Source organism: Podarcis melisellensis, assembly GCF_964234715.1.
Source record: "Podarcis melisellensis genome assembly, chromosome: 3".
Taxonomy (NCBI): Eukaryota; Metazoa; Chordata; class Lepidosauria; order Squamata; family Lacertidae; genus Podarcis; species Podarcis melisellensis.
Genome location: NC_138530.1, coordinates 16,544,299 through 16,571,884, shown reverse-complemented (window position 1 = coordinate 16,571,884; position 27,586 = coordinate 16,544,299). Strand labels below are relative to the sequence as shown.

The 27,586-nt window shown below is 44.4% G+C and overlaps 1 protein-coding gene and 1 long non-coding RNA gene across 6 annotated transcripts; one reads left to right on the top strand and one right to left on the bottom strand.

The window, feature by feature from the left end:
- Nucleotides 1-27,586, bottom strand: ARHGEF33 (Rho guanine nucleotide exchange factor 33). 4 transcript variants are annotated; one of them, XM_081903897.1, is made up of 16 exons: nt 27,273-27,586; nt 23,529-23,702; nt 18,360-18,409; nt 16,266-16,430; nt 14,205-14,326; nt 13,425-13,567; nt 12,439-12,483; nt 10,899-11,123; nt 10,140-10,269; nt 8,653-8,785; nt 8,096-8,179; nt 7,667-7,750; nt 6,294-6,442; nt 5,038-5,202; nt 1,975-2,765; nt 1-294 (listed from the first exon to the last, which is right to left on the bottom strand). In XM_081903897.1, exons 2-16 carry the CDS (start codon nt 23,563-23,565, stop codon nt 257-259), a joined length of 2,361 nt encoding a protein of 786 aa, XP_081760023.1. In that variant the 5' UTR covers nt 23,566-23,702; nt 27,273-27,586; the 3' UTR covers nt 1-256. The 4 variants fall into 4 exon arrangements, with proteins under 4 accessions (XP_081760023.1, XP_081760021.1, XP_081760022.1 ...); XM_081903895.1 differs by having other exon boundaries at nt 1,991-2,765; nt 27,273-27,585; XM_081903896.1 differs by having other exon boundaries at nt 1,991-2,765; nt 13,425-13,564; nt 27,273-27,585.
- On the top strand, nt 9,638-12,080 carry LOC309366046. Of its 2 annotated transcripts, none has more exons than XR_014166438.1 (2): nt 9,638-10,118; nt 11,791-12,080. It is a non-coding gene; the product is annotated as an uncharacterized lncRNA (long non-coding RNA). The 2 variants fall into 2 exon arrangements; XR_014166439.1 differs by having other exon boundaries at nt 11,786-12,080.

The following is a 27,586-nucleotide window of genomic DNA, read 5'->3' as shown; positions in this document are numbered from 1 at the left end:
GGCGTCTTATAGACGGGGTAAGCTTCTGACCCCCCTGAGTCAGGATAAAATACTAGTTCCTAAAAAATTCAGGAGTTGGTTGTTTCTTCTTTTCAAGTGCCAAAAGGCTGGTGTCTTAATTTTAAAATAAGCTAATTTTAAAATCAGATGTGTGTTTCATTTCTTTTTGAACAGCTTGCGGAAGGAACTGCGCAATCTCCCTTTCTGTTCTTGCCTTGGAGTGTGGCTGCTGAAAGAGGTTTGCTCATTGTCATCCCTATGAGAAAATCTGGTGTTGTCTTCTAAATGCATCTCCTGAAATGAAAAAAACAAGAATTTCACAAAGTTGTCCCGCAAAAGTTATAAATGGCATTAAACAAATACAGATATAACAAACCCTTGTTTACAAACCCCCATGCCTAAAAGTAGAACGACAAAGGCACCCTTGCCTTTGCACACTTGTCCTTATTTTCAGGTCTGTTTTGCATGGAGTGCTTCAAAAAAGTTTCATGTATTTCTTACAACTGCTCCCTTTCTTTTCCCCATGCGAATTGGTACTTCCATTAGCCTCGACAACTACAGGGATGCAGGCACTAACTGTTTCATGAAAACTGGATGCTGAGAGACTGCTTCACTCCAGAGCTATTTATATAGTACCTAAAAGTCAGTTTCTGCATTCAGTATGTCACAACTCAAACATGGCCCCAAAGGCCACAATGGCTCCAATTGGACTGGGGATTCAAAGCATAGCTGTCAACTTTCAGATCTGAAAATAAGGGATCAGCAGCCTCACCTGTCCCGGGAGGATATTTAACAATCCAGGATAGCAACGGGAAACTGCGCTGGAATAAGGGAATTTCCCGCAAAAAAAAGGGAAGGTTGACAGCTATGATTCAAAGTAGGCTACACTATGGGGTAATGTATGCTGTGGGGCAGCCTGCTCTATGTTCACATTTTGTTCACAGTAAGAAAGTGGGCTGCTGAGATTTGTATTTTTTTCAGCTTTTCAACCCTGACTTCAAATGTAACAGTTTAAATAAACCATACACCGAGAAATCCACCTGCATCAAATATCTCTAATACTTTGGTGGACTCTCCTGCATTGGAGTTTTCGAGGCAGAGCTATGCGACCGCAGCGCCAACCTTTGAAAGACATCTGAAAGCAGCTCTGTACAGTTATCGCGAAGTTTTTGAATGTTTATTTTTTTATATATGTTGGAAGCTGCCCAGAGTAGCTGGGGCATCCCAGTCTGTTGGACAGCGTATAAATAATAAAATTATCATCATCATCATCATCATTATTAAATAGGATAACCCTATTTTCATTGGAGAACTGTTGGAGGGTATGTTAAGCTGCCTTGAGTCCCTTTCAGGGAAAAAGGTGGGGCATTAATTAATGATAATTGTTATGTACTGAAGTTCCCACCCTGGGCCAGCAGGGGGATGCTGTAGATAGTTTTCACTCAGGTCCACATATGCAAATAAGGGATTGAAAGTGACGTTCAGTGATTGGATAGTTACAGAAAGTGTTACAGTTGCCTTGTATAAGCAGGCTGACTGAACCCTTTGGTTCAGTTCTGTTCTGGCCTCTGAATAAACAAGAGCTGTTTGAAGAATCGCTGTGTCGTCTGATATGTTCACCCACAACTTAACAATAATGATAATGATAGGCGACCTTCAGGTCACAGGTCTAACCCATAGCTGTCAACTTTTCCCTTTTCTTGCGAGGAATCCTATTTGGAATAAGGGAATTTCCCTTTAAAAAGGGGAAATATTGACAGCTATGGTCTAACCCCTGCACTCAAGTGTGCCAGCTTGGCCCCAAAAGGTGGGTGCCCGGGGCCATGGGTGCCATACAGCGTGCCTGGCCCTGGCATCGAAATTTGAATTTTCATGAATTTTGTGGGAACTCGGGGGACACCCAGGGCCCGCCCTCGCTCCTCCTCCTCCTCCCCCGTCGCTGAGACCCTGGCTAGGAAGCGCCTTTGCCCTTGCCTTTTGCTCTCCTTACTTCCAGAAAGCTGGGCTGGTCGCCCGCTCCTCTCGGCGGCGGGAAGTGGTGCCGCTGGGAGCTCCGGGAGGCGGCGGAGGGGGCGCCGTGGGCCGGGAAGCCCCTCTCCGTCGGGGCCGGCAGGCGGCTGCCGCTGCTGCTGCGGGTGCTGTACAGCCTGGTGCTGGCTATGCCTTCGGAGCCGCCGCCGCCTCCGCCGCTGCTGCGCGGGAACTCCTTGAGCGAGCGGCTCAGCTGCTTGCCTTTGCTGCGGAAAACCTCGCGCTTGTAGGTGCCGCTGGCCGGCGGCGGCGCCACGCTCTTGGGCATCGGCTGCAGCGTGCGCTCCGTCCTGCCGGGCTCGTTGGTGAAGTGGACGGGCCTCAGGAAGCAGATGTCGATGCTGGACTCGGACGAGGCCGGCGAGCACGCCTCGAAGGCGGGCAGGTTCCGCAGCGGCTCCACCTCCTCGTAAGGGTCTCCTCGGTACTCGAAGCCCTCGTAGTCCGGCGCGAAGCCGGAGCTGTCCTGCAGGAGGTCCGCCGCCGAGGCCCGCCGACGGGGCCGCTCGCGGTTGCCGTCGGGGCCCGTCGAGGGAGGGGCGCTGCTGCCGTACTCCAGGTCCGGGAGAGCGTGCAGGGAGGCGGCCAGAGCTTTCAGGTCGTGCTCGCTGAGCTGAGAGGGCGCCAGGCCGTGCTCGGGACGCCGCCCGTCCGTTTCCCACTCGCAAGGGGAAGCGCCTTGCAGGGCCTCCAGGCCTTGTTGGGGGCTCGCCTTCATGTGGGACCTCGAGTGCCTTGGAAGGGAGACCAAACCAGTGTCGGATTTAGGTATAAGCTAAACAAGCTGTAGCTTAGGGCCCCATACTCTTGGGGGTGCCCCAAAAAATTAAAGGAAAAAACAACAATTTCCAAAATATAAGATAAAATACAGTGGAAGTGAGAGCTGGACCATAAAGAAGGCTGATCGCCGAAGAATTGATGCTTTTGAATTATGGTGCTGGAGGAGACTCTTGAGAGTCCCATGGACTGCAAGAAGATCAAACCTCTCCATACTGAAGGAAATCAAGCCTGAGTGCTCACTGGAAGGACAGATTGTGAAGCTGAGGCTCCAGTACTTTGGCCACCTCATGAGAAGAGAAGACTCCCTGGAGAAGACCCTGATGTTGGGAAAGATGGAGGGCACAAGGAGAAGGGGACGGCAGAGGACGAGATGGTTGGATAGTGTTTTCAAGGTTACCAGCATGAGTTTGACCAAACTGCGGGAGGCAGTGGAGGACAGAGGTGCCTGGCGTTCTCTGGTCCATGGGGTCACGAAGAGTCGGACACGACTAAACAACAACAACAACAACAACATTTGGATGCGAACGGGATCTGTTCCTGAGCCCCGTTCGCATCCTGAAGCGAACACAACGCACATCATGTGCGCAGGTCGCGATTCACCGCTTCCGCGCATGAACGGGACGGCATTTTGAGCGTCTGCACATGCGCTAGCGGCGAAAGCTGGAAGTAACGCGCTCCATTAGTTCCAGGTTGCTGCGGAGCGCAACCCAAAAAGGCTTAACCTGAAGCGACTTAAACCCGAGGTATGACTGTAAAACCTACATACAGCAACAGTGTTTTGTATTGTGTAGACTCCTATGATGTAAGCAATGGGCCCCACCTGCTAGCCAGCTCCCTAAAATATCACTGATTTGCTCATTTCTATATATAGGGTGCCTACACTCCTCATGGACTGGTTGCATGGCAACACGTGCAAATGGCTTTAGATATCTATTAGGTCCATAAATTACCATATAGCATATATTCAACACAAAAAAACAGCAACAATTTGTTGTTGGCAAAGGACAGCTGGGCATATAAAGGGCCCCATTACCTTCAGTAGCTTAGGGCCTCATCAAATCTAAATCCAGCCCTAGACCAAACATAAGCTGTTGAGGAAAGTTTGGACTGGAAACACACCAGGTAGCCCCAGTTTTGGGGTCGAGAGCTTGCTCTATTTTATATACTTTGCTGCATCATGAAAGACACGTCGCAGCAGTTTGCAAGCAACATAGAACAATATGGGAGCACCCTAGTCATCAAGTGGTTTACAGATAACTAAGCAAGAACCCCAACATTCTGGTCTTCAATGTTATGGGTGAGCGCCAATGTTAGTCATCCTCAGAGCATCCTTTGATTTCAGTGCGACTACTCTCAGGTCCATCCTTAATCTGGCTCTATCCAAAGCACTTCTCAGCGCTGCCAGACTAAACCTCCCTTGCACTCTGCCAGCCTTCGGCACCTCACATCAGGGGAACAAACCTCCCCCCCCAAAAAAACAACATTTTATGAATAGTTTTGGATAGGTGCCTACCTCAGCCTGAGCTATTACAGCTACAAAGAGAAGTGGATGCAGTAATCATTAACTACATACAATTCTGCTGAAATTATGTGAAGTAAAACAATAAAGGAGTCCTAAAAGTGACCAACAGCCAATTGAGGGAACCGGATAAGTGCCCTTCCACAGCTGGGGAGGAAGGGAACTTACGCTGTCACGGTTACCCTACTTCACTCACTGAAAGACCCACAGCCACAGGCAATGGCTGTCTGGCCAGCAGTTGTTAAGGGCAGTGGAGAATCTTTAGGATCCAAAGCCCTCTGGTTCTTCCTCCCTTGCAAAATGCACCCTCATTTATTCCAGCCCTGGTGTACTGACTGCAATGGGAAAGGGAATGGAAGGAAAGAAGCAAAGGCCTGGAGCAAAAAGCTGCCCCACACACAGCCAGCACAGTGAGCCGGCTGGGCTTAGGAAGCGCCAGTACAGTAATTCTGCCATGGAACCTTCTCATCCTGCAATAAGGTCACTCAGATGCTGCTGTAATGCTCTGTGAGCCAGTGTGGTGTAGCGACCAACAGTGTTGGGCTAGGACTGTGGGAAACCTGGGTTCAAATCCCTTCTTGGGCCATTTGCAGAATCTCAGCCAAATCTAAGGATAAAATATGGGGAGGGGGAACCATGCACGCCCAGAAGCTCCTTGAAGGAAAGGTGGGGTATCAGTGTAATAATTAAAAGAGCATTTCACTCACATGGCCGTTGTTCCAGAAGTCGGGGCTGATGGGAAGAGTTGCATGGCCTCTTCAGAGTGGATTCCACTGTCGCGGATGGAAGTAGCGCTAAGCGTTGGAGACGCATCTTGGCCAGCGCTGGCGCACAGAGAAGCTAGACCTTTGTATAACTTTCCGAAGGAAGATCTAGTGGAGTTGAGATGTAATAGTACCTTCAGTCAAACCATAAGGACCAGCTTTTACAAATGGCAGCCTGTTATTCACACATTCATTGCAGCAGTGGATCATTTCAGTCATATTTGCGCTGTATTGTTTCTACAGCTTTGTGATGTAATAGCACAAATTTGGTTTGGGGCACACATTCAGCTTGTGAGAACTTCATTTTTCATTGACTGATTAGAAACATGTTCCTAGGCCTCATGGCTATGGAGTTACATTTTTAAAAAGCCAAAAATCTGAAGCACTAGGGCTGACAGTTCACTTTAGGAAGTAAATTGTTTGCATTTTATGCACATCTTTACTTACAATACAGAAAGACTTTAAAACTTTCACAGAACTTCAGTGTATACGTGGATTTAAAGGATTGAACAGCTGACAGGTAGTTAATTAGCTGCTCCCTCAGTCCATTTCAAAGGGTCATAATCGTGAGCCAAATTCCATACAACACTTCAGCAGTGTATTATACCTCCTATATGAGTATATGTTTCAAGCTCAAGAAATATACGGCTTTCTGAGGGTGGCCAAAACAACAACAAACAAACAAACCTCCACCTGCTGCATAGAAGTTAATGAAAAGCAAGATTTGTGCTTAAAACAGCTTTTAGGGCACTGAGAAAGGTGCAAGAAGCAACTTCTTCAAGGGACAGACTCGTTCTGGTGCTGAAAGCTTGTTCTGAAAGTCATAGGCCATGTGTTCCTCAAGGAATAAACGGGGACAGAAAGTGTCAGTGCCTGGTGAACCTCTCTGTTCCCAAGCCTGTGATTTGCACATTGTGCTCATGCAAGGAGGGCCAGCTGCAAGGGAGAATGAGCAGAAACAAGGTCCAACCATTCTCTTCACGTGGCCCCACCCATCTAGGCCATTTCTGATATCTCTTGATACCCCTAGACTCCACACCAGAAGTGATCCATAGCTGAGGGATAAATGATCAGGGAGTGGGGATGGGTGGGTGAGGGAGGGAGGGAGGACACATGCTCCAACTTTTCTTAGAGCAGAACTTGGCTCTTCTTTGCCTGCACCTAATCAAAATAGAAGGAAGCAGCCCCTTTTCACTCACTTTCTCAGCTTCTTCCGCTTCTGTATCAGCAGGTCTTCGTTGCACTGGAAAAGAAGGCTGTGGTGCGAGATGAACACTCGCAGGCGCTGTACACTAACCAGAAGGAGGTAGTAATCGGGGTGCTCTTGTTCCGTGTACTTCAGGATATTCTGGCACAGAAGGCGGAGAGCCACACTGAATCACATCCTCCTCTCTGCCCATTTAGTAAAACAGCATGAAACATCCTGAATGCTCTACACCAGGGCCTATGCATGACCCTACAAAGGGTGCAGCAGTTCCCTGGAAGGTTCTAATCATTGACTCATCCTTGTCACGAGGGAGTGCCTTCTACCAGCTTCAGCTGGTACACCAGTTGTGGCCATTTGTGAACAGAGATAATGTGGCCACAATCGTCCGTGCCCTGGTAACCTCAATATTTTAGCACTGAAATGCACTCTACGTGGGGTTGCCTTTGAAGTTATTCCCAAAGTTGTGCTGTGGGTTAAACCACAGAGCCTAGGACTTGCCGATCAGAAGGTTGGAGGTTTGAATCCCCGCGACGGGGTGAGCTCCCGTTTCTCAGTCCCTGCTCCTGCCAACCTAGCAGTTCGAAAGCACCTCAAAGTGCAAGTAGATAAATAGGTACCATTCCGGCGGGAAGGTAAACGGCGTTTCCGTGTGCTGCTCTGGTTTGCCAGAAGCAGCTTAGACATGCTGACCACATGACCCGGAAGCTGTACACTGCCTCCCCTGGCCAGTAAAGTGAGATGAGCACCACAACCCCAGAGTCGGTCACAACTGGAACTAATGGTTAGGGATCCCTTTACCCTTTACCTAAGTTTGTTACTGGTATGAGCTATTGGTATCCGAAGAAGTGTGCATGCACACGAAAGCTCATACCAAGAACAAACTTAGTTGGTCTCTAAGGTGCTACCGGAAGGATTTTTTAAAATTTTGTTTCAACTACGGCAGACCAACACGACTACCTACCTGTAACTAGAATCGTTTATAGTGTTAGGCATGTTGGAGAACCTGAATGAAAACTGAAATATGTTGCTGGTGTGTGCACCCATGTCCAGAATGGAAATACAGCAAATACACTTGGCATGCACTATTGTTGTTGTGTTCAGTCTCCAAACAATATATAATTTAATATTTTAAAAAATGGATTGCACTTCCTTTGCATTATATAACAATAACAGAATTAATTAAGTACGTAATTATGTAAACTTTTGTCAAAGTGGAAATTAGATTAATAACATAGTTAACATAGCTTTTTTGTCAGAAGCCAAGCTGCAGCAGAACAGAAACAGTGCTGCAATGCAAAGGTTCTGGAGCAGAACAGAAACTGATGTTGTCTTATATTCCTAACACTGATCCTCATTAGATCTTACCTGTAAATGAAGGAGGTATTCAGGAACACGCTGGACAATATGAAAGAAGAATATGTAAATATCAGACTTAATTTCTTCCTCAATCTGTCGACAAGAGAAGATAAAGAATAAAAGGTCATTTGTACTGAAATGTTTATATACCACCATTTATAAGAACATCTCAAGGCAGTTTACAATAAAATCCATTTAAAATGCAGTAAACAAACATTGGGCAGCATATAGTCCAGAATGAAACACAAGAGGTAAGAGCTCTTAAGTCAGTTGATCTCACAGCTTGGTATCCAACTAACATGTCCTCTCAGCGCAAAAAAGTGAAGAGGGAAGACCCTCTTTACAGAATCTGTATGGGTCTGGATCAACACCAACATGACTAAAAACCTGCTCAATGCACACAGATGTGACAGTAGTTCAAGACGCATCCAAACTCACCTCCTTCACAATCACCACATGGATCAGCGAAATGCACTCAGGCAAGTCTCTCAAGCAAGCAACATAATAATCCAAAAATCCGTTCTGAAAAGCAAATGAGAAACATCTCTTGAGAATCCTTATGTGTGTGACAGACACACGGGCCCCCTGATTCCACCTCCCTGTTTGATAAACAGGAACCAAGGCAGCGATTCAGCACCGAAATGCCCCGAGGCAAAATCATGGATCTTTTACACAAAATGCTTCAATATTAACCTGTCCCCCCCCAAAAAAAAAACATCTAAAAACAACGGCAAGAGATAATATAGAATCCACAATTCTCTGACTCAATAAGCACCACCTGTTTGGACACCTCAACATTAGGCTCTAAAGTTAGAAGCTTGTTTGAGAGAAAAGTAGATTAGATATGATATGATATGATAATGTAATGTGCTTAGTTCTTGAGGGAGGGGCGACATACATGTACAATTCATTCCGCTGGTCCAAAATGGCCCAGTTACTGTGCTTCAACAATGCATTCCTCTCCTGCTCCCCATATTTTTCCCTCACACATGTACCTCATCGTTGGTTAGCTTGAGAAAGATGTCTCCCAGGATTCCTTGCCGCGGCCAGCTCAACACTCTCTCCTGCAGGGCATGAAGTAAGTCCACATGCTGCTGAACCAAGTATCGAAGAGAATTGGGGACAAAACTGCAACCAGGAAACAGCAGGAACGGCATTTTGAAGAGCCATTAACAAACAGAAGAAATGCACTTAAAAACATTACCCAGCCTGCTAAATATACACATGGCGAAAGCCGTGAGAAGGTATTTGAGAGACAATTCAAGGTACTGATTTTGACTTAACAATCAAGTAGACTTGATGTTGGGTTGGGGGGTGGAATCTGATTGGACCTCCCAACTTTTGTTTTCTCACAACGTTGTGGACTCCTCCAGCTACTTTAAATTGGAGCAGTGGCACTGGTATTTAATCCTCTGCCCACCCCCACATCATTTTCCTGAGCTATACCCTCTTGGTTTTGACCTTTAAAGCCCTATGCAGCCTAGGACCTACATACCTACGGAACCGCCTCTCCTGGTATGCCCTGCAGAAGACCTTAAGGTCCACAAATGACAACATTTTGGAGATCCCAGGTTGCAAGGTGGTTAGATTGGTCTCAACTAGAGCCAGGGCCTTTTCAGTACTGGCCCCGACTTGGTAGAACACTCTGTCACAAGAGACTAGGGCCCTGTGGGACTTGACATCTTTCCGCAGGGCCTGCAAGTCAGAGCTGTTCCGCCTGGCCTTTGGTTTGGACACAGTCTGACCCTTATGTTTCCCTCCCCTTATGGTCTTGATTTATCGGCTACTTTAGGCTGCATTTTAAATTGCATTTTAACCTGTATTTTAAATTGTCCCCCCCCCCACTTGTCCCCCATTATGTTTTTACTGTAATTTTATTGGTGTTAGCCACCCTGAGACCGGCTCTGGACAGGGAGGGCAGGGTATAAATAATTTATTAATTATTATTATCATTATTATACCTTCAGCAGAAAAAACAACAACTATTCCAGATTAGATCTGACTAAGGATGGATAAATTTGTCCATTCCAGTCCTTTAAAGGTTCTGATTTTCTCCACACTTCTGCAGCGGAATGACTTCCCCTCAGGTATGTGTGTCATAACTCATGGTGGCTGTTTCACCCTCAACTGTGGGTCTAATAGTGGTCACAATGGATGTGAGCAGGACAAGTCTGGTAGTGGCTGTTGAGCAGCTCCTAGGGCAAGATGGGAGTGTTTTCAGCCACCTGAAGCCACTGGAGACAATGCCTGCTAAGCAGCTGGAGACGATCTCTGTCTGAAGAGGACAAAGGGCGCTCCATTATCAAAAAGAGAGCACGACCAGGTAAAGCAGCAAATGGATGCCTGGTTTATGAAGGCAAGAACAAAGTTGAATGGAAAGGGAAGGCTGGAAAGAAGGAAAGGGCAGCAGGGATCCAACACAGCAGCTGGCACATTTAAAGAAAAGCATCGTTGCCCAACAGTAAGTACAATTAGTAAATACCTTCTATCTTTGGAGTTCCTTTTCACATCCTGTCCATACAACGTGGCTTTAATTTTGAGGACCTGGGTGAGGTTCACAACATACTTCCTTTCCGACTCAAGTAAGTCCAAAGCGATATTCTGCCTTTTAGCTTTGGAGAAGCAAAAGAAAAATGATTTGGTGTTTCAAACGGGTTATTAATTATTGTGATTATGCACTCATATCTGGACCAGGTGTCATTCCAAGAAGAAAAAATCGAGCAAGCAGAAAACGAAGACCCAATTCCTTTATCAGTGACTCAGGGGCCAAATGTAGGCCTCCAGGCTGACTATGCCCATGCCAGGCCCCTCCTCAGCCCTGCTCTGCACCCTCCTTGACTGCTTTTGCCTGGCTGGAATTTGCCTTTGCGATAATGCTCAGAAAGAGGGAAATAATTCCAAAGGAATGTGGCTGCAGAGTAACGTTTTCACTGCTTCTTGCACTGAAGTACCACTAGTTTGGTAGCACCGTAAGAAGTCAGAAGCCATTAGGCTAGATTTCAAACGAACCCTGAGTTCAGAAGCTACTGCAAGGATTAGCAATTTCGAATCCTGCTCTACAGATTACAGCAATGATTTATTCAAATTCCTCAATAGTATCTAGACCTGGGGTAGCTCACCGGTGCTCCAACAGATATTGTTGGACTAGTAGGAGTTGTAATCTAGCAATGAACGGGGGCCACAGGTTCCTTGTCCCTCCTCATTAGCCTTTTTGCTTTCTAGCCACTACCTTTATTCTCACCTGCAATAGACGGTTCCCGCAGTGCATTCTCCATTGAGCTATAGCTACTGGGACCTAGTTCCTTCTGCCTGTCACTCTGGTCCTTTGAAATATGTTCGCCAGCCCAGTCTTTACTGTCCTTGGGCTGCTTCCACACTGTGGATGATGACTGGCCCTTTGGTTGAGCATCAGCAGACGAGGCAGATCTGAGGTTCTCTTCCGTCTCCAGATTTGTACCGCTTAACCCTAGGAATTAGAACAGGTGGTCAGCAGGACCAACAGGCACATCCTTAATGGCCACTTGGCCCATCACACTGGTCGAAAACCCATAGCGAAAGACGCTGGACTGCTGCGTGATGGCTCTGAAACCAGTGCGCTCATTTGGAGCAAAATGGTGACTAGTCATGCTCTCCCCTCCATTGTTGGAGGCAGAATGACTCTGTGTATACCAGCTGGGGGGAATCAAAAGAGGGGAGGGTGCTGTTGCACTCTTGTCCTGCTTACGGGCTTTCCAACGGACATCTGGTTGTCCGACATAAGAGACAGGATGCTGGGCTAGAGAGGCCTTTGGTCTAATCCAGCAAAGCTCTTCTTATGTGTGCCAGAAGAACTTAAAAGAGAAAGGAGAAATCTGGACGTAGCTTAGGAACGAGACCAGGAGGACATATGAAATTGAAATTCTTTATTGTCACTTGTACAACTTGTATACAGTGAGATTACATGATCACCACCACCCCACTCATCTCTCTTAGTCTTAATTCCCCTCATTTACTGACGCACACCCACCAAACCCAAAAGTCAGTTGCCCTGTTGTTATCTTTTCATTCAGCAGCCTAACAGCCCATGGATAGAAGCTGTTCTTTACCCTGTTGGTGCGACTAATCATGCTTCTATATCTTCTGCCTGAGGGCAGGAGATCAAGTGCCAGCCAAGGTGTGAGTCATCCCTGAGAATTTTCCTCATGCTCCTGAGGCAACGTTCTTCCGCTATTTCATCCAGCAGATTCACGGGACAGCCCATAATATCTTGTGCTGTATTCCCCACCCTCTGTAGGCACTTCCTATCAGTTGATGTCAAACCAGCGTACCACACCGTGATGCAGTATGAAAGGAATATGGTGAATATGGTGAACGGTTCTAGAGCTCCACTGCCACATCTTGTGGTAGTGAGTTCCACAAGTCAATAAAGGAACCTTTGAAATCACCTTGTCATTACATGTCTCTTAATAATCGGTAACAATGGAGCAGCAGGGTGGCCTTCTGGCAGCTGCATTACATTCACCAGGACAGGGAGAGGGCAGGGCAGGGCAATGGCAAGGTCAGGGGAGCTCTGGATGGGCAGAGTTGCTCCCATGCAGGTGTTGTGTATGCACCTGCAGCATACTGGTGATGCCAACCCAGCACTCCCCCAACCTCACCACTGCCCTGTGCCCCCATTCTGGAGAATGCTGTGCTCCCTCCTCAAGTACCACTTGCTGGTTAGGAATATCTGCCAAAGAGGGAATATTTGGGAGCAGAAATTGATTAACAACAACAAAAACCACCCCTCCAACTGCACCAACCTTTCATGCTGCCTTCTCCTAGTCCCATGGGCCTGCAGTCAGAGACTAAGCAAGAACAGGAGAAATTTAAGTTATTTGTAAAGGAAGATGAGTAAAGCAAGCTTCACCTAGAGATCTAAAGTTAAACATTGAGGAAAGTGCTTTGAGGGTGTCTAGTTTTTTTAAAAATTAAGGTACTGCGGGGGGAGGGTGTTGTTTTTTTTAATGTAGTCTATCCATCTGACTGATAGCTCAGTCAGTAGAGCATGAGACTCTTAATCTTAGGGTCGTGGGTTCAAACCCCACTTTGGGCAAAGAGATTTCTGCATTGCAGGGGGTTGGACTTGATGACCCTTGTGGTCCCTTCCAACTCTATTGTTATATGATCCTATGATCTGTGGTTGCTTCCAAATAAGCCATTTTTTCTCAGGATTGTTTTCTTTTTACATAATGTGTTTGCTCAAATTTTACAGAGGATTCCGTGCTGCTTCCAGGAGGGTCATTCCTACTGCTTCTGAATCATTGTCTTTCCCTTATAAACAACAACATATTGTCCCTTTTCTGTGTACAACCTGGTCTTTTCTGTCCAATCAGTGGGAATGATGCAGCCGCATTTACAGCTCAGTAGCCATTCACTGTAACCCATGAGATGGGTGTCCCTTTATAACCCCATTTTTAGTTTTTCCTTAATTACCCCTAACACAATGGACTCCTTAATTATCCCTAACATTTCTGTCTGTGTTTCTCATTTTAATGAAAGGGAGATATAGCACAATAGCCAGAGTTGCTAAACTTTTGGCCCCACAGAAACATTTGTAAATGGGAAAAACCATTCTGGGCCCTGCACCATGTGAGGAAGACACCTTTACCTGCTGAATGGCAAGGTAGGATCTCATTAAAGTGAAAAATCTCAGGTGGGGAGAGGGAGGAGAAGGTGTTAAAATATTGTAAGCTGCCTTGAGCATACAGGATAGGGTAGGGTAGGGTCGATCAAACAAAATAACTACCTTTCTCGTACGTTGCGTTATGCAACAGCTTTACAAAATCTTCATTAATCAAAACTGGCTCCGGAAGGTTTAGTGATCGAAAGGGACTTCCTTGTAGAGGTGTAGGGACTGTTTGTGACCCATGCTCCTCCTTCTGTATTCTTCTGAGGCAAAAATAAAAGCAAGACTACCAGAGCATACACTTGGGAGACACACATTTGTTTTAAGGTATAAGAATTTACAAAAGTTAAATGTAAAAACAAATAAGATATCTCTTGTTTCAAACACACTGTCACACTCTTATGTAGTATATTGAAAGTAGAATTCTATGAGTAGGTCATGAAGAGGGGAAAACATAACAAGAGCAGAGCACAGCTTGTTTCTGACTCATTAGCATAAGGGAGGTAAGAAAATAAGGAAAATAATCAAGAAGAGTCTGGGTACTTCTTTTCTTTTCTTGCCTGGGGCTACTACTTCAGGCTAGCAGTTTTAGTTATAATACCTCTTTGCAAGACTGTTTGCATTTCTAATTAAAAGCTGAATGTTGTGTTTCTACTGGTTGAAGATCTTTTGCTAAAGCCCAATGCATTTTACAACTTGAATTTATTATAGAAACATCTATTCTATTACTGTCAGTTGACCTGAATAAACTGGACTTTCTGAGGGGTATGACTTGGGGGACTGCCAGGAGGAGTTGATGCACTCCAAAAAATCTACCCTGCAGCACGGAGGGGAGGGGAGAGAACCAGTGCTATGAAGTTACACAGGGATTTGAAGAAGGTTTCGTCTACAATCACTTACTTTGCTTTCAGCTTGCGAGATTCTTTCCGCTTCTCCTGCTGCAGCTGTTCAATCTTCTGCTGCATCTCCTCCTGTTTGGCACTGATTTCCTCAATCATGGACTTGGCATCACTGAGCTCATCCTGATTAAAAAGACAAATGATAGCAACATATGTTAAGAACAGTAGGTCTTTTCCTGAAGCATCTTGAGCATACAAGTGCATGTGCAGAATTGGGGTGCAATATCCTAACCTTACGAAATGCAAACAACTATGGATTGATTGATTGATTGATTGATTTACCAGAAGGTACAGTATTTTTGTTGTTGTTTTTTGAAAAAGTGCTGTTATTCTCACTGAGGCTAATGAATGGCCAAACAGAACAGTGTACCTGTGGTACTTACGGTAAGTACAAAAAGAGTTGTTTGCATGTATTTGGAGTCCTTTCACCTCATAAAGAGTGAGGGCAAGTTTAAAATTAGAGAGGGCAGCTAGCTTGGAGCTTGTTTCTTCTATTGCCCTGCATGAGACTTCCACTTTGCCCAGTCTCACGCAGGACAAGGATTTAGGAGTCAAGGTTTATGACAGTGAGGTATAGCACCTTGGTAATACTAATCTGGAATAACATAAGGGAACAAAATCAGACTAGATTGCTGCTCTCATGTGCTTATTGCTGATTATCCCCAAATAGAGGCAGATGGGGCTCATCAACCTGGGAAGGTAGCCCATCAAGGAGAAGGAAAACTCTGACCCTAAACCTCCACTGCCTTGTGAGATATCTTCGGGAGAAGAAAAGGCTAAGGAGTAACCAGGGGTCAGCAAACTTTTTCAGTAGGGGGCCGGTCCACTGTCCCTCAGACCTTGTGGGGGGCTGGACTATATTTTGGAGGGGAAAAAATGAATGAATTCCTATGCCCCACAAATAACCCAGAGATGCATTTTAAATAAAAGGACACATTCTACTCATATAAAAACACACTGATTCCCAGACTGGACCAGATTTAGAAGGCGATTGGGCCGGATCCGGCCCCCAGACCTTAGTTTGCCTACCCATGGAGTAAACCCTACACAAATCCAGAGTGGAGTCCCTAAAATAGTTGGATGGCGTCTTGTACGCCTCTTTCTGGAAACTTCTGCAGCTAAGCTGGTGCCAAGCATATTGCTCAGCTTTCCTCTGGACCACATCAGTGAGGCTGGAGGTGGGGGGGGGGTCATCATCTGGGTAGTCCAGGATCTCCATAAACACCACCCAGGCTTGCACCCCAGACTTGCACTGAAGGTCATTTTTGTTATATAGTGTAGTTTCACCCTGGGCCAACAGGGGGATACTGTATATAGTTTTCACTCAGGTCTGTAGATAGTTTTCACTCAGGTCCGCGGCAGTTATTTTAGGCGGGAACTCTGGGCTGTTGTTGTTACAATGTTGACAGCCGGCTGCCTATAAAAGCAGGCCGGCTGAGCTGTTTGCAGTCAGTTCTATTCCAGCTTACAAAATAAAGAGCTACTTGAAGAAATCGCTGTGCCGGCTGCTATGTCAACCCACAACTTAACAATTTTGGTGATGTTGACACTGTGGTTTGACTTCACCCCCCGCCCAGAAGGAACACTCCATTGTCTCTCGAGACGGATAGATGCCAACAAGAACTTAATATGTTCAGAATACATTGGGGAATATGTCTGGCAGTAATTACCATATTTTTCGCTCTATAAGACGCACCAGACCATAAGACGCACCTAGTTTTTGGAGGAGGAAAACAAGAAAAAAAATATTCTGAATCTCAGAAGCCAGAACAACTAGAGGGATCGCTGCGCAGCGAAAGCAGTGATCCCTCTTGCTGTTCTGGCTTCTGGGATAGCTGCGCAGCCTGCATTCGCTCCATAAGACACACACACATTTCCCCTTACTTTTTAGGAGGGAAAAAGTGAGTCTTATAGAGCAAAAAATACGGTAATTTACTGCAGCCAGTATTTCTGCATTCTACATGTGCTAGACGTCTAGATGTGCTAGACGTCTCTCTCTGCTTCAAGCAGGCCTAATCCCCTCCCTTGAAAAAGGGGCTGGTTGTCAATGGACACGGCCTACCTTGAAACAATTAAGAGAGTTCTTCATCTCTGCCACTTTCTCCTCCATGGCACAGCGGCAGCTTTGGACCTTCTCCTCAAGAGCATACTCTCCATGCTGGATCCTTGATAGTTCCTGCATTGCTTCGGTGAAACCGGTTTTCAGTTCAGAAGCCAGAGCCTGCAACTAAATGAACCAGAATTCATGATCATCGCTAACGCTGCAGAAATGGATTACATAAGAACAAATAAAATTGCTTTATAGAATATTTGCCCATCTAACACCGTACTGTCTATATTGACTGGCAGCAACTCTCCAGGGTTTCAGGACTGAACCAGAGACCTTTTGCAAGCAAAGCAGATGCCTTATTACCACTGAGCTTATAGTGTCTCCCCCGACCCTTTATTTTTTATTATAAATGCCAATCTTCCACTTTAACCTCAGATTTAACCTCTCTGCTCCCTACCTGTGTCTCTTTCTCCTGACACTTGAATACCCTTCCACCCTGATTTTACTCACTGTTTTTTATTTATTCTTTATTGCATTTCTATTACATTTCTCCCACAGGAGACCCAGGTGACAAACACACAAAAGAAATCATTACATGTTTTAAAACTGTAAAAGCATCTTAAAAACAGCTCCAATACAGATGTAGTCTGGAAAAGACCTCTACTTAAAAGGCTTGTTGGATGAGGAAGTCGTCTCTTTCAGCAGGCACTGAGAAGTCAGTGGAAAGAGAACAGAGGCATTACGTTCAAGACACACTTGTTCCTCTTCCCAAATTAGCCTCTTTCCCTTATTCCTTTCCTGTCCTCCACAATGTGCCTTGTCTCTACCTTTAGATGCAATTCTGCATGCAGGACCTGCTTCAGTCTTTAATTTTTGTACGCTGCCTATATGTTTAAATAAACAGCAATATTATGAAATAAGCTCTTACCGACAAGCAATATGATTACGTTTCCCCTTATTGCTTTTATTTTGTTCTTTTATTGGACAGAATCCTGTTTGCTTTTTAGACATACAAACAGACTATATCTGTTCCCAGGCCGATAAATAAAGCATTGACAATGTCCCCCATTGAGGAAGCCCTGATCCTTGAACATTCATAGCACGTTCCTTCCAAACGAATACCTTAAAGAACCTGGCTCCATGTTTCCAAGACTATGAGGACCAGAAAGAGAACCATCCCCCCCCCTGTAATCTGCAAATGCTAATAGAGATCTCCTTAGATCTTGACCAGGCCTGAACCTCTTGTGACCTACCAAGCCAAACATGGCAGGCACCTGCTCTTGCATCGGGGGTAGAGAACTTCTTTAGCCCAGGGGGTGGGTCAGATTCTCATCTAACCCTAACCCACCCCAGATTCTCATCTAACCCTAACCCACCCCATGCGGGCCAGGTTTGCCAGGTGGGTGGAGCTGCCTGCCTGTCAATCAAATGACATCGCAGTGATGTCCTATGAACATTTTTTACCACAGGGGTCTTTGGAAGCTAGGGTTGCCACCTTTGGTCGGGCAAAATATGGAACAGGTCGGAGGGGGATATTCTCAGTATTTTTTAGCCCCAGAGGCATTTCCTAAACAGGCAGTTTATCTTTTGGAAGTATGATCCGGATATAAAATCTGGAAGTCCTCTCAGAATATAGATAAATCGGGGAATAATATTAATTTTGAGAGCATTCACCTTTCCCCAAAGGGTAAGGATTAATGACTCCCACTTATCAATGTGGGACTCCCACTTATAACTCTCTGCACTCTTAACAAACTACAGTTGCCAGGATTCCTTGCAGGGAAGGCATGACTGTTTGAAGTGATATGATACTGCTTTAAATATAAAATGCAAATGTGGCCTAAGACTCCATGAAAACAAAACCAGAATGTAATATTTATTCCGGATTATTTAACCCCAAATTGAAGAAGGGTTAAGTATCAGAGCATCTGTTGAAGTGCCTTTTCAATGTCAGATATTTTGGTGAGTTATTAATAGCATTAAGGTTTTAAACCAAGTCTCTGTTTGGCTAGTCTGATGTGTTATGATTTTTTACATAGAGTTATCAAAAGCCTCACTAATTCCTTAAATGTTTGGGATTATTCAGAGCAAGTTGCTCATTTTTACCTGGGCAAGCTGTGTTGCAGGGTTAATCACTGGCACAGTTTCAGTTTCTCCTGTGGGAATAAAGAGCTTCAGTCAATTAACGGGACTTATTAGGCTTGCTATATATAAAATGGGGGCATAGTGATTTGCAGTCCACTTTAGGTGGAAACCTGTCTCTTTTCTGGAACACAGAGTCCTGCTTTGAAGCTGCCACATTCTAATAATTTTGCACAAGCTACCACAATTACAAGCAGAGGAATTTCAGCACCGAATTGTACCAATGGTTCAGTTTCACGTTATAGCTATGGAAAGCTATACAGGTGCTATATATGATTAGTTATGGGTTTAAAATGTGAAAAGCTATGGAATAACTGATTTTGTAATGTGTTAAGAACATAGGAAGAGCCTACTGGACCAGGTGAATGGCTCATCTCGTATAGCATCCTGTTCTCACAGCGGCCAACCAGATGCCTGTGGGAAACCGGCAAGAGGACCTGAGCACAGGATCCTTCTCCTCCCCTGCGGCTTCCAGAAACAGGTATTCAGAATCCGTGCTAGCATAGCTAGTAGCCATTATGAGCTGTATCCTCCATAAATTTGCCCAATACTCTTTTAAAGCCATCCATGTTGGTGACCATCTACATAACGATGTGCTGTGTTATGTACTGAAGTTCTCACCCTGGGCCAGGAGGCGGATACTGTAGATAGTTATGCAAATAAGGGATCGAAAGTGACGTTCAGTGCTTGGATAGTTTTAGAAAATTGTTAAAGTTACATTGTACTGGAGCTCTATATAAGCAGGCTGACTGAACCCTTCAGTTCAGTTCTGTCCTGGCCTGTGAATAAACAAGAGCTGTTTGAAGAATCGCTGTGTCGTCTTGATATGTTCACCCACAACTTAACATGCTGCATATTTATTCAGTAAATATATTAATGGTAGTGTTGGCCCAAGACACTGTTGAATGCCTTTCCCCCTTTACTGTGATCCATGCAACGGTCACCTCCAGACTTGATTATTGTAACTCTACGTGGGGCTGCCCTTGAGACTGACCCAGAAACTCCAGAGGGTGCAGAATGCCACGGCGAGACTCCTTACGGGGTCCTCGCCACCGGATCACATTCACCCAGTGCTATACCAGCTGTACTGGCTCCCGGTGGAGTACAGGATCAGGTTTAAGGTGCTGGTTTTAACCTTTAAAGTCCTATACGGCCTAGGACCCTTGTACCTACGGTACCGCCTCTCCTGGTATGTCCCACGAAGGACCTTACGATCTTCCAACAAAAATATCTTGGAGGTCCCGGGTCACAGGGAGGTTAGGCTGCCCTCAACCAGAACCAGGGCTTTTTTGGCTGTGGCCCCGATCTGGTGGAACGCTCTGTCACAAGAGACTAGGGCCCTGCGGGACTTGACATCTTTCCGCAGAGCCTGCAAGACAGAGCTATTCCACCAGGCCTTTGGCCAAGGCAGTCTGACCCCCTCCTTTGGTAATCCTCACAGAACTCTAGCCCAATGGTTGCCATTAATTTGATTTTGAATTGATTTTAGAATGAATTGATTTTAGAATGCTGTGTTACTTTTATTGTTGTTAGCTGCTCTGAGCCCGGCTTTGGCTGGGGAGGGCAGGATATAAATAAATTATTATTATTATTATTATTATTATTATTATTATTATTATTAGGCCTAACACACTCTTTTTTTACAAAAAAAAACAAACCTGCATGATTGATAGAAGAAAGTCATCATATAAATGTAAGGGGGGAAAGGGGCGGGAATCATTTCCTGCCTTCAACTATAATTAACAATATTAGAAGTGAGAGATTTCTTTTTGGGATAATCCAGGATCTGTTTTAGCCAGAAGTGGTGTTGGACTTTTAACTGTCCAATGTGAATCCCACCACATTAGCCCAGAGAGTACGTGTGGGCATGTGACTCTTCAGTAGTGCTGTTGTTAACGATGGCACCTCCAAAATGGTGGCTCACATGCAGTGACACCATCCTGGATGAGCTTCCCTCCTGCCAACACGGCTGATAGATTCCTCAGTCACAAATTTAGTCTGCAATCCCAAATGCTCTGACACTTTTGAGTGAACATGCATAGGGCTGCAGTGTTATAATGGAGTTTACTACCCAAAATTTGAACCATTGGCATAATCCAGCACAGCTGGTCTTCTATTCAAAGGGATCCCCATCCCTTTTTAAAGAAAATATTGCTTCTATCGGTTGGCTTTCTTGAATCCAATTTATTATTTTGTTTTTGCTCACCTGTGAACACAACTTAATGCTTCAAGAACCTTAACAAACCCCACTTTACTGAATCCTGGAAATTGTAGTTATTTTGGGAGGGGGAGTTCTAAGAGAAGCCCAACTATCCTCACTAACTTACAGCTCCCAAAATTATCGCAGAGAAGCCATGACAATGAAGTACATGTCAAATGAAATCTAGATCTGGCTGTGTGTAATTATCTGCCTTCGGGAAAGGTGTGTAGGTATATTGGTGGGGTGGGGTAGGGGTTATTATTTAATTTGCCTTAACTGTGCATGAAATATGGCTGCCTTTTACTTAGGACACTGAGACCCTGAGGTGATACAGCTTGCTTTTCATTATCTTAAACCTCAGAGGGCCTGGGTTTCCTTAGGAAAGCAGGACACCTCTGTAACTCTTTGCTTACATGCTAATGCCGTCTTTCAGTCAGAGATGAAGTAATTTCTGAGTGAGAGGCAGAAGTAGGAGACAGAAAACAACAGTTTATCTTTCTTCTCCTCTTCCACAGCTGCTATTTAATAAATAAAGGGGGGGAGACAAGCATGCCGTATCATATTTAGTTTAACCCTGACTAAATGAGAAGTAAGAAACACAAGCCACTGCTCTACCATAATAGCACAAGAAAGGCAGCATGAAGTAAACATCTGAAAAATTAAACCCATCACTGTTGATCATTTTTAAACACCTGCCCACACCAAGGGAACACACAACATGGATGACAGGGCTGGGTACCAGTTTTGTCTAACTCTTCCTGTGACACCAAATGAGCACTTTTACTCCTTGGAGGGCATCAGTTAATTCAAAGCATCCTGAAATTAATTTCCACTTCAGCTAGTACTAGGGAATGGGGCTTGCAGGATGCACAGTTATAATCTTATATAACCGCTAAAAAAATAAGCACCTCCTGTCCGTGCCTCCCAACCGTTTCCTGTGAAGCAGTGCCATTTAATTCTAGAAATAATGCTCCTTTTTCTCAAAGAGAAATTAGACCCTGCCATGCTCAGAGCTATACCATGTGGTTAGCGTTCCATTTGAAAAGTCCAGTGAGGTAAGACCAACAGCTGCGACTGTTCATTCGGTCTATTTTGACATTTCCATGCATAGCACTACAAAGAGCACACAGGCCTGTTTGTAGCACATGTGAATATTGTCATATAAAATGTACATATCTAGCCAACAGAAGTATGACAATGCAAATGATTTTCCTGCCTATCTGTTTTGGGAATCGCCACAAATTTAACTTTGGAGGGGAGACTCTCGGTGTCAAGCGTAGTTGTTTTCTTCAAAATTAGGCCGTTAGTGCTCAGAGTCAAATTAGGTGCACCCATTTGTGCAATAAAAAGTTACAGCCCCTCCAGATGTCCTTTTGTTGTCTGGGCTCACAGACAGCTATATCTGACCATACAGTCAATATAATTGGCATCAGCAGAAGTTTTGAGGTAAGTATACTGCTTTGTCTGCAATAGGTCTATGTCCCAGAGCTTCCTGTTGAAATCCCATAACTTTTCATACCACAAAAGTTCTGGGCTTTCATTTTGCTTTTTGTCCCACTTTCGTTACACTTTAGGGAAAGAACGACCTTCCAGACAGGAGGGAATCCAGTAACATTGGGGAAGCAATGCAGAACAACTAATAAAGCTGAATGAAGTGTGGATGGTCCAGTTTAAATCCACTGCTAATGCGCCATTATTGCATCAAAGGCATTGTTGCAGAATACACCCACCAAAACAAAGCACTTGGAAGAGGGGCTTTGTTATGTACTGAGTTGAATAGGATCCAAACTGCAGCAGTCTGATTGGTCCTAGAACAATAGGATCCAAAATGCAACAGTCTGATTGGTTCTAGAACAATAGGATTCAGAATGCAGCAGTCTGATTGGTCCTAGAACAATAGGATTCAGAATGCAGCTGTCTGATTGGTCCTAGAACAATAGGATTCAGAATGCAGCAGTCTGATTGGTCCTAGAACAATGCAGCAGTATGATTGGTTGGCAGGAACCACCCAATCATGCTCCAGATAGAAGTGAATCCACAACCTGATTGGCTTACAGTAGAATTCCGGAATTAGCCAATCATGTGCAGCCCATTGTCTAAATAATGTATATAAAGCAGATACTTTGAGGGGACTTTCATTCATTCCTCCTCACTACTATGAGCTGAATAAAGAGCATGAAATCACTTTGCGACTCTGAGTATATTTCAGGCTTGTAGGAATTCAGACAGGAACTATGAATCACAGTGATTGGAAACAAAGCAGTATGTCTGCCCAGAACTTTCGCAGGCAAAAATTGAAAGCAGAATTGCATATAAGCACCCTAATACCATCATGAGAACAAACCCTAATGAATGCACAACAAATCAACACCTGGAGGGGCCCTTTATGAACTGCACTGTTGAAATCAGTTCAGTGTCTACGTGGGGCTCCCACGTATGAGCTATCTGCACATCAGGGTGATGTGTTTCTATAGGCTACACAATGGGATTATTGCTGCTCCTCCGCCAGTACAGTATATAACCCTTAGGTACTTCTGCTTTTGAATCCAAGTTTTGTATTCTAGCTTGTATATATTTTTTGTTTGTGAGTGAGAACATTAAAAATGGAATCCAGCCTATGCCTTTGTGTTCATGGAAGCTTTTGATTCAGTAAAGGCATCTGCTATTGGAAGAGGAGAAGTGGTTTTGCCAGCTCCCCCTTTCATCTGCATCTCCGCAAGCCACCTCAAACTTCCTCTTGTGAAATCAGTCTGCAGCTGATTTGCGGAGATCAGGGAGGTCTGCAGGACATAAGGGGAGGGGGGAATCTCCTCTTCTGTTACTGGGTGCCTTCATGGGACCAAGAACACTTCCAGGAATGCAGCTGAGCAGAGTGCCAATGAGATTGCATCCTATGACAATATTTTAATCTCTTGTTTCAGTAGATACTTTACCTTCTTTTCTGTTTGAATCCATTCTCCTTAAACACATTGGGTATTTTTTTTTCAAGTCCAGTCAAAGCATCTTGAAAGAGCTTTTGGCGTTTCCAAAAAACCCGAAACAAAACTATCCCATGGTCTTGAATAATTTAGCATGTGAGCTCTCCAGTGAGTCAGATGATCCAGTTCCTATTTCCAATGGAAGAAAGAAGTACAATGGCGTTATTGTTCCACTTTGGGCCAGTATTGCTACGCCCTGGGGGGAAATGGCTTTTAAGTGACTTCAATAACTTGCACTTCATGGAATATATTGGTTTAATGGTCACATCTATAGAACAGTTGTCCTACTGTATTCTGAAGGGCTTCTTCAGAAACAGACTTCCTGAGCTGGGAGAAGGCCGATTAACTTTCCCCAGTCCATTTGCTGAGGGACTCAGCTATCCCTACTAACATGACTGTCGGTAAAGGAGAGGCCTATGCAGTGGTACCTCAGGTTAAGTACTTAATTTGTTCCGGAGGTCCGTACTTAACCTGAAGCTGTTCTTAACCTGAAGCACCACTTTAGCTAATGGGGCCTCCCGCTGCTGCTGTGCCGCCGGAGCACGATTTCTGTTCTCATCCTGAAGCAAAGTTCTTAACCTGAAGCACTATTTCTGGGTTAGCGGAATCTGTAACCTGAAGCGTATGTAACCTGAAGCTTATGTAACCTGAGGTACCACTGTACAATGGCAGAAGAGAAAGCAAAGTCCCTTCTTGTATTCTGAGCCTGTCAGGCTCCCATCCTAACCACAGATCAGGTTTGTTGGCTGCCAGCTGGCCACCCATACGCTACAACGTGGTGTCCTCCAAATATTGTTGACCTGCAATCCCCAACCATCCCGGACCTTTGGGCATGATGGCAGGGACTGATGAGAAGCGGAGCCCAACAACATCTAGAGGGCATCAGGGTGTAGGGATTTATTGATTTATTAGTACATTAGCAAGTGTTATGAGCCTGCAAAATGTTATAGGAGGAAAGGAGTCGTCAGCTTGGCATCAATACTCTTTTTTTATTTTTTAAGGCGCCAATGGCTACTCATTTGTGTCCCTCTAGTAAACAGAACAACAAAGCAATGTGATGCTGTCGACTGTTGTCAAGAGCCAGTGGTGTTTTCTGTTGCATTTGGGGAAAGCATTGGAAACCAAATTGGGAAATAAGTATGCATAACGCACTGGAGGTACTGATTTTGAATTACTGTAATTCGTTTGGAGCACCAATAATTCAAGGCAGATGATAAGCCATAAAGGATTTGGAGGTAGGAAATAGTCACAGCAGGATGACAGGGCACATCAGACTTCGGCTTATACTGCTTCAAACACAGAGTTAAGCAGTTTGAAGGATTCAGAGACTTACAAGGATCTAATTTTTCCTGCCACCCTCCTGTTCCTTCCCATGCCTGGCCTTTTTTGTTTGTAAGCCTGATGGAAGGGCCTCTCTATCCCTCCCCTCTCTCTGATATGAGCCACTTTCGAAAACAACAGTTCTTTAAAAAGTGAGGTGAAAAAAATCATGAGTTCATAGGAGGCAAATCATTTGAGAAAAACCTAAAGGAAATTAGGATAAAGTACTGCATTTAGCATAGAGAAAAGATGCCACAGTGGCAGGGAGACATTGCCAGTTGTGGCCTGGCAGGTGTCTTCTGCCTCTGCACTATTCAGGGTGACTCATTGCCATTTAAAATCACCATGTCATAAAAGACAGTCGGAAATACATTAAAATACAGCATCAAAAATGGCTTTAAAAAAACAACGAAAGGCAGGCACTGCAAATAAAACATAAGCTTTTTATCGCATTTGGCGAACCCATGGCATTCTCTCCAGATGTTGAACGCCAACTCCTACCAGCCCAGAATGAAGGTAATTGACAAACTGAAGCAGCCTTTACTTTGAAGTAAATTGTGTTGATTTCTATGGCCCTTACTTATATCAAGACAGTCATGACTCTGTTAGACCAGGCTTCCTCAACCTCAGCCCTCCAGATGTTCTGAGACTACAATTCCCATCATCCTTGACCACTGGTCCTGCTAGCTAGGGATCATGGGAGTTGTAGGCCAAAAACATCTGGTGGGCCAAGTTTGAGGAAGCCTGTATTAGACTCTTGGGTTGAGGAATTATTTAGGGGTTTTTGTTGGGGGGTTGTTGCTGTCTTTGATATTAATTTTGGGTATCTTTCTTTTAGCTCTTATTATGATTTGTGTGGAAACAGTTTGATTTGGTTGCGTCCTTTTTGATGTACTATTTATTGCTTACGACTACTTTTGTTACGTTTGGAATTATGTGACTTTTTCCCATGCTGTAAGCCACTCTGAGCATGGCTTTAATTATGGAAAAGTGGCATACAAGTAAAATGGATGCATGCATGCACGTATTATGTATGTTTTTGTATTATCTTAGGGCATAATCCAGCCAAAGCAAATCATTGCAAGTCTTGATTATTTTCGGGGGCCCTGCATATGCTGCAACATAGGGAATAGTGGTAGCTCAGTGACATAGCAGACTGATTTCTATCATCTCCAGGAAAGTGGGGAGGGGGGGGGAAGACCCCTGGAGAGCCACTGCCAGTCAGTGCAATTTGTGGGCCTTCAGATTCTGTTGGAACACAACTGCAAACCTCATCATCATCCCTCACTTTTGACTGTTCTGGCTAGGGCAGATGGGAACAAACCCTGCACATCTCAAAGACCACAGTTTCTCCCTCCCTGGTGCAGACATTGCGGTGCTAGATGAGCCAGTGGTGTGACCCACTCTAAGGAATCGTCTTATGCCTGAGCAAGTGTGTGAACTTGATCAAAATTTGGACGAGAGACCATTTAGAAACAATGCACAAATATTACACATTTCAAAAGACCTATATTTTCCCCCATCCCAGTATTAAGCATCTGCTCTCTCTTTTCCATTTAAACCAGTCAGGCTTTAATAATGCTTACCTGTGGCTGGTTTCTGGTTTGCACCTTTAATATGCCAACTATGGAATTAATACACGTCTACTCAAAAGGAGACCCCGTTAAATCTGACTTGCTCTCAGGTTAGTTAGTATAGAACTGCAACCTAAATCTCTCTCTCTGTATATATATATCTGTACACACTGCTAAATGTTCAAATAATAAAGGGAATTGATTTATTTCAGATGTGCTTAAAAGACCTTATATAAGATTATATCCAACAAACAAATTTACTTTTTTTGTGAAACCTGTGAGAGGCTTGCTTTTGGTTTTATGAGGGGAGATGTCAGCTTTTTTGCATCCTTGGATTCTGAATACTGTACTGAAATTCCAGTTAATTCTGACTGAATAAGAAAGTTTTTCAAAAACCATAGGAGAGTCTTTTTATTCTTCTATTCCTTTCACAGTCAAGGAGTATTTCTTCTCCCCAGTACTTCGATTTATTATACTTTGTAACAAACCAATAAATAAAGCTGGCAATAAAAATCCCAAGGTATCGACAAAATGCAGATGCAGTGCAATCGTATGCATGTCTTCTCAGAAGTAAGCACCACTGAATTCAATGGGATTTACTTCCAGGTAAGCATGTGTGCGATTGCTGCCTAATGTCTGCCTAAATGCATTGAATTTTATCTCTTGCTCTTAGAGAATCTTGTGATGCATGTAAGTTTAGTGCCAATTCATTACCAAAAACATACTCAGCCTTAACTTTATGTTAACATTAAAACATACTTTTAAACACTCTATGAAATGGAAGCACAATACGTTTTCAACTTACCCCCCAGCTGTGCTAAAGCTCTTGCAGTTTCAGTACCTTCGCAATCGGGAACAATGACCGTTTTTCTAAAAACGAGCTCCAGAAGGCAGCTAGGGGAGCCTGGCGTTTTCAGAAGTAGGTCTATCACATGCTAATCACTAATTTCAAATCCAATCATAGCTAACCCAAAGCTCTCTAATTATGCAGTCCTCAGGTCACATCCTTGGGTCCCCGTTGGTTAACACAGCTATGATTTTAATATGAAGGTGAACTCCTCTTAAAACAAGTGTGATGTTTGTTTAGATTGCAGTTGTCTTTTCTAGCAGCAATGGGAA

Excerpts from the sequence above, each read along its gene's own strand:
- ARHGEF33 (XM_081903895.1), bottom strand. The coding sequence starts at position 23,565 with ATGTGTTTAAGGAGAATGGATTCAAACAGAAAAGAAG. Across the intron at positions 16,431-18,359 it reads CTGCAACACAGCTTGCCCAG|TTGCAGGCTCTGGCTTCTGA; the intron begins GTAAAAATGAGC and ends TGGTTCATTTAG. Across the intron at positions 13,568-14,204 it reads TCTCGCAAGCTGAAAGCAAA|AAGAATACAGAAGGAGGAGC; the intron begins GTAAGTGATTGT and ends TTTTTGCCTCAG.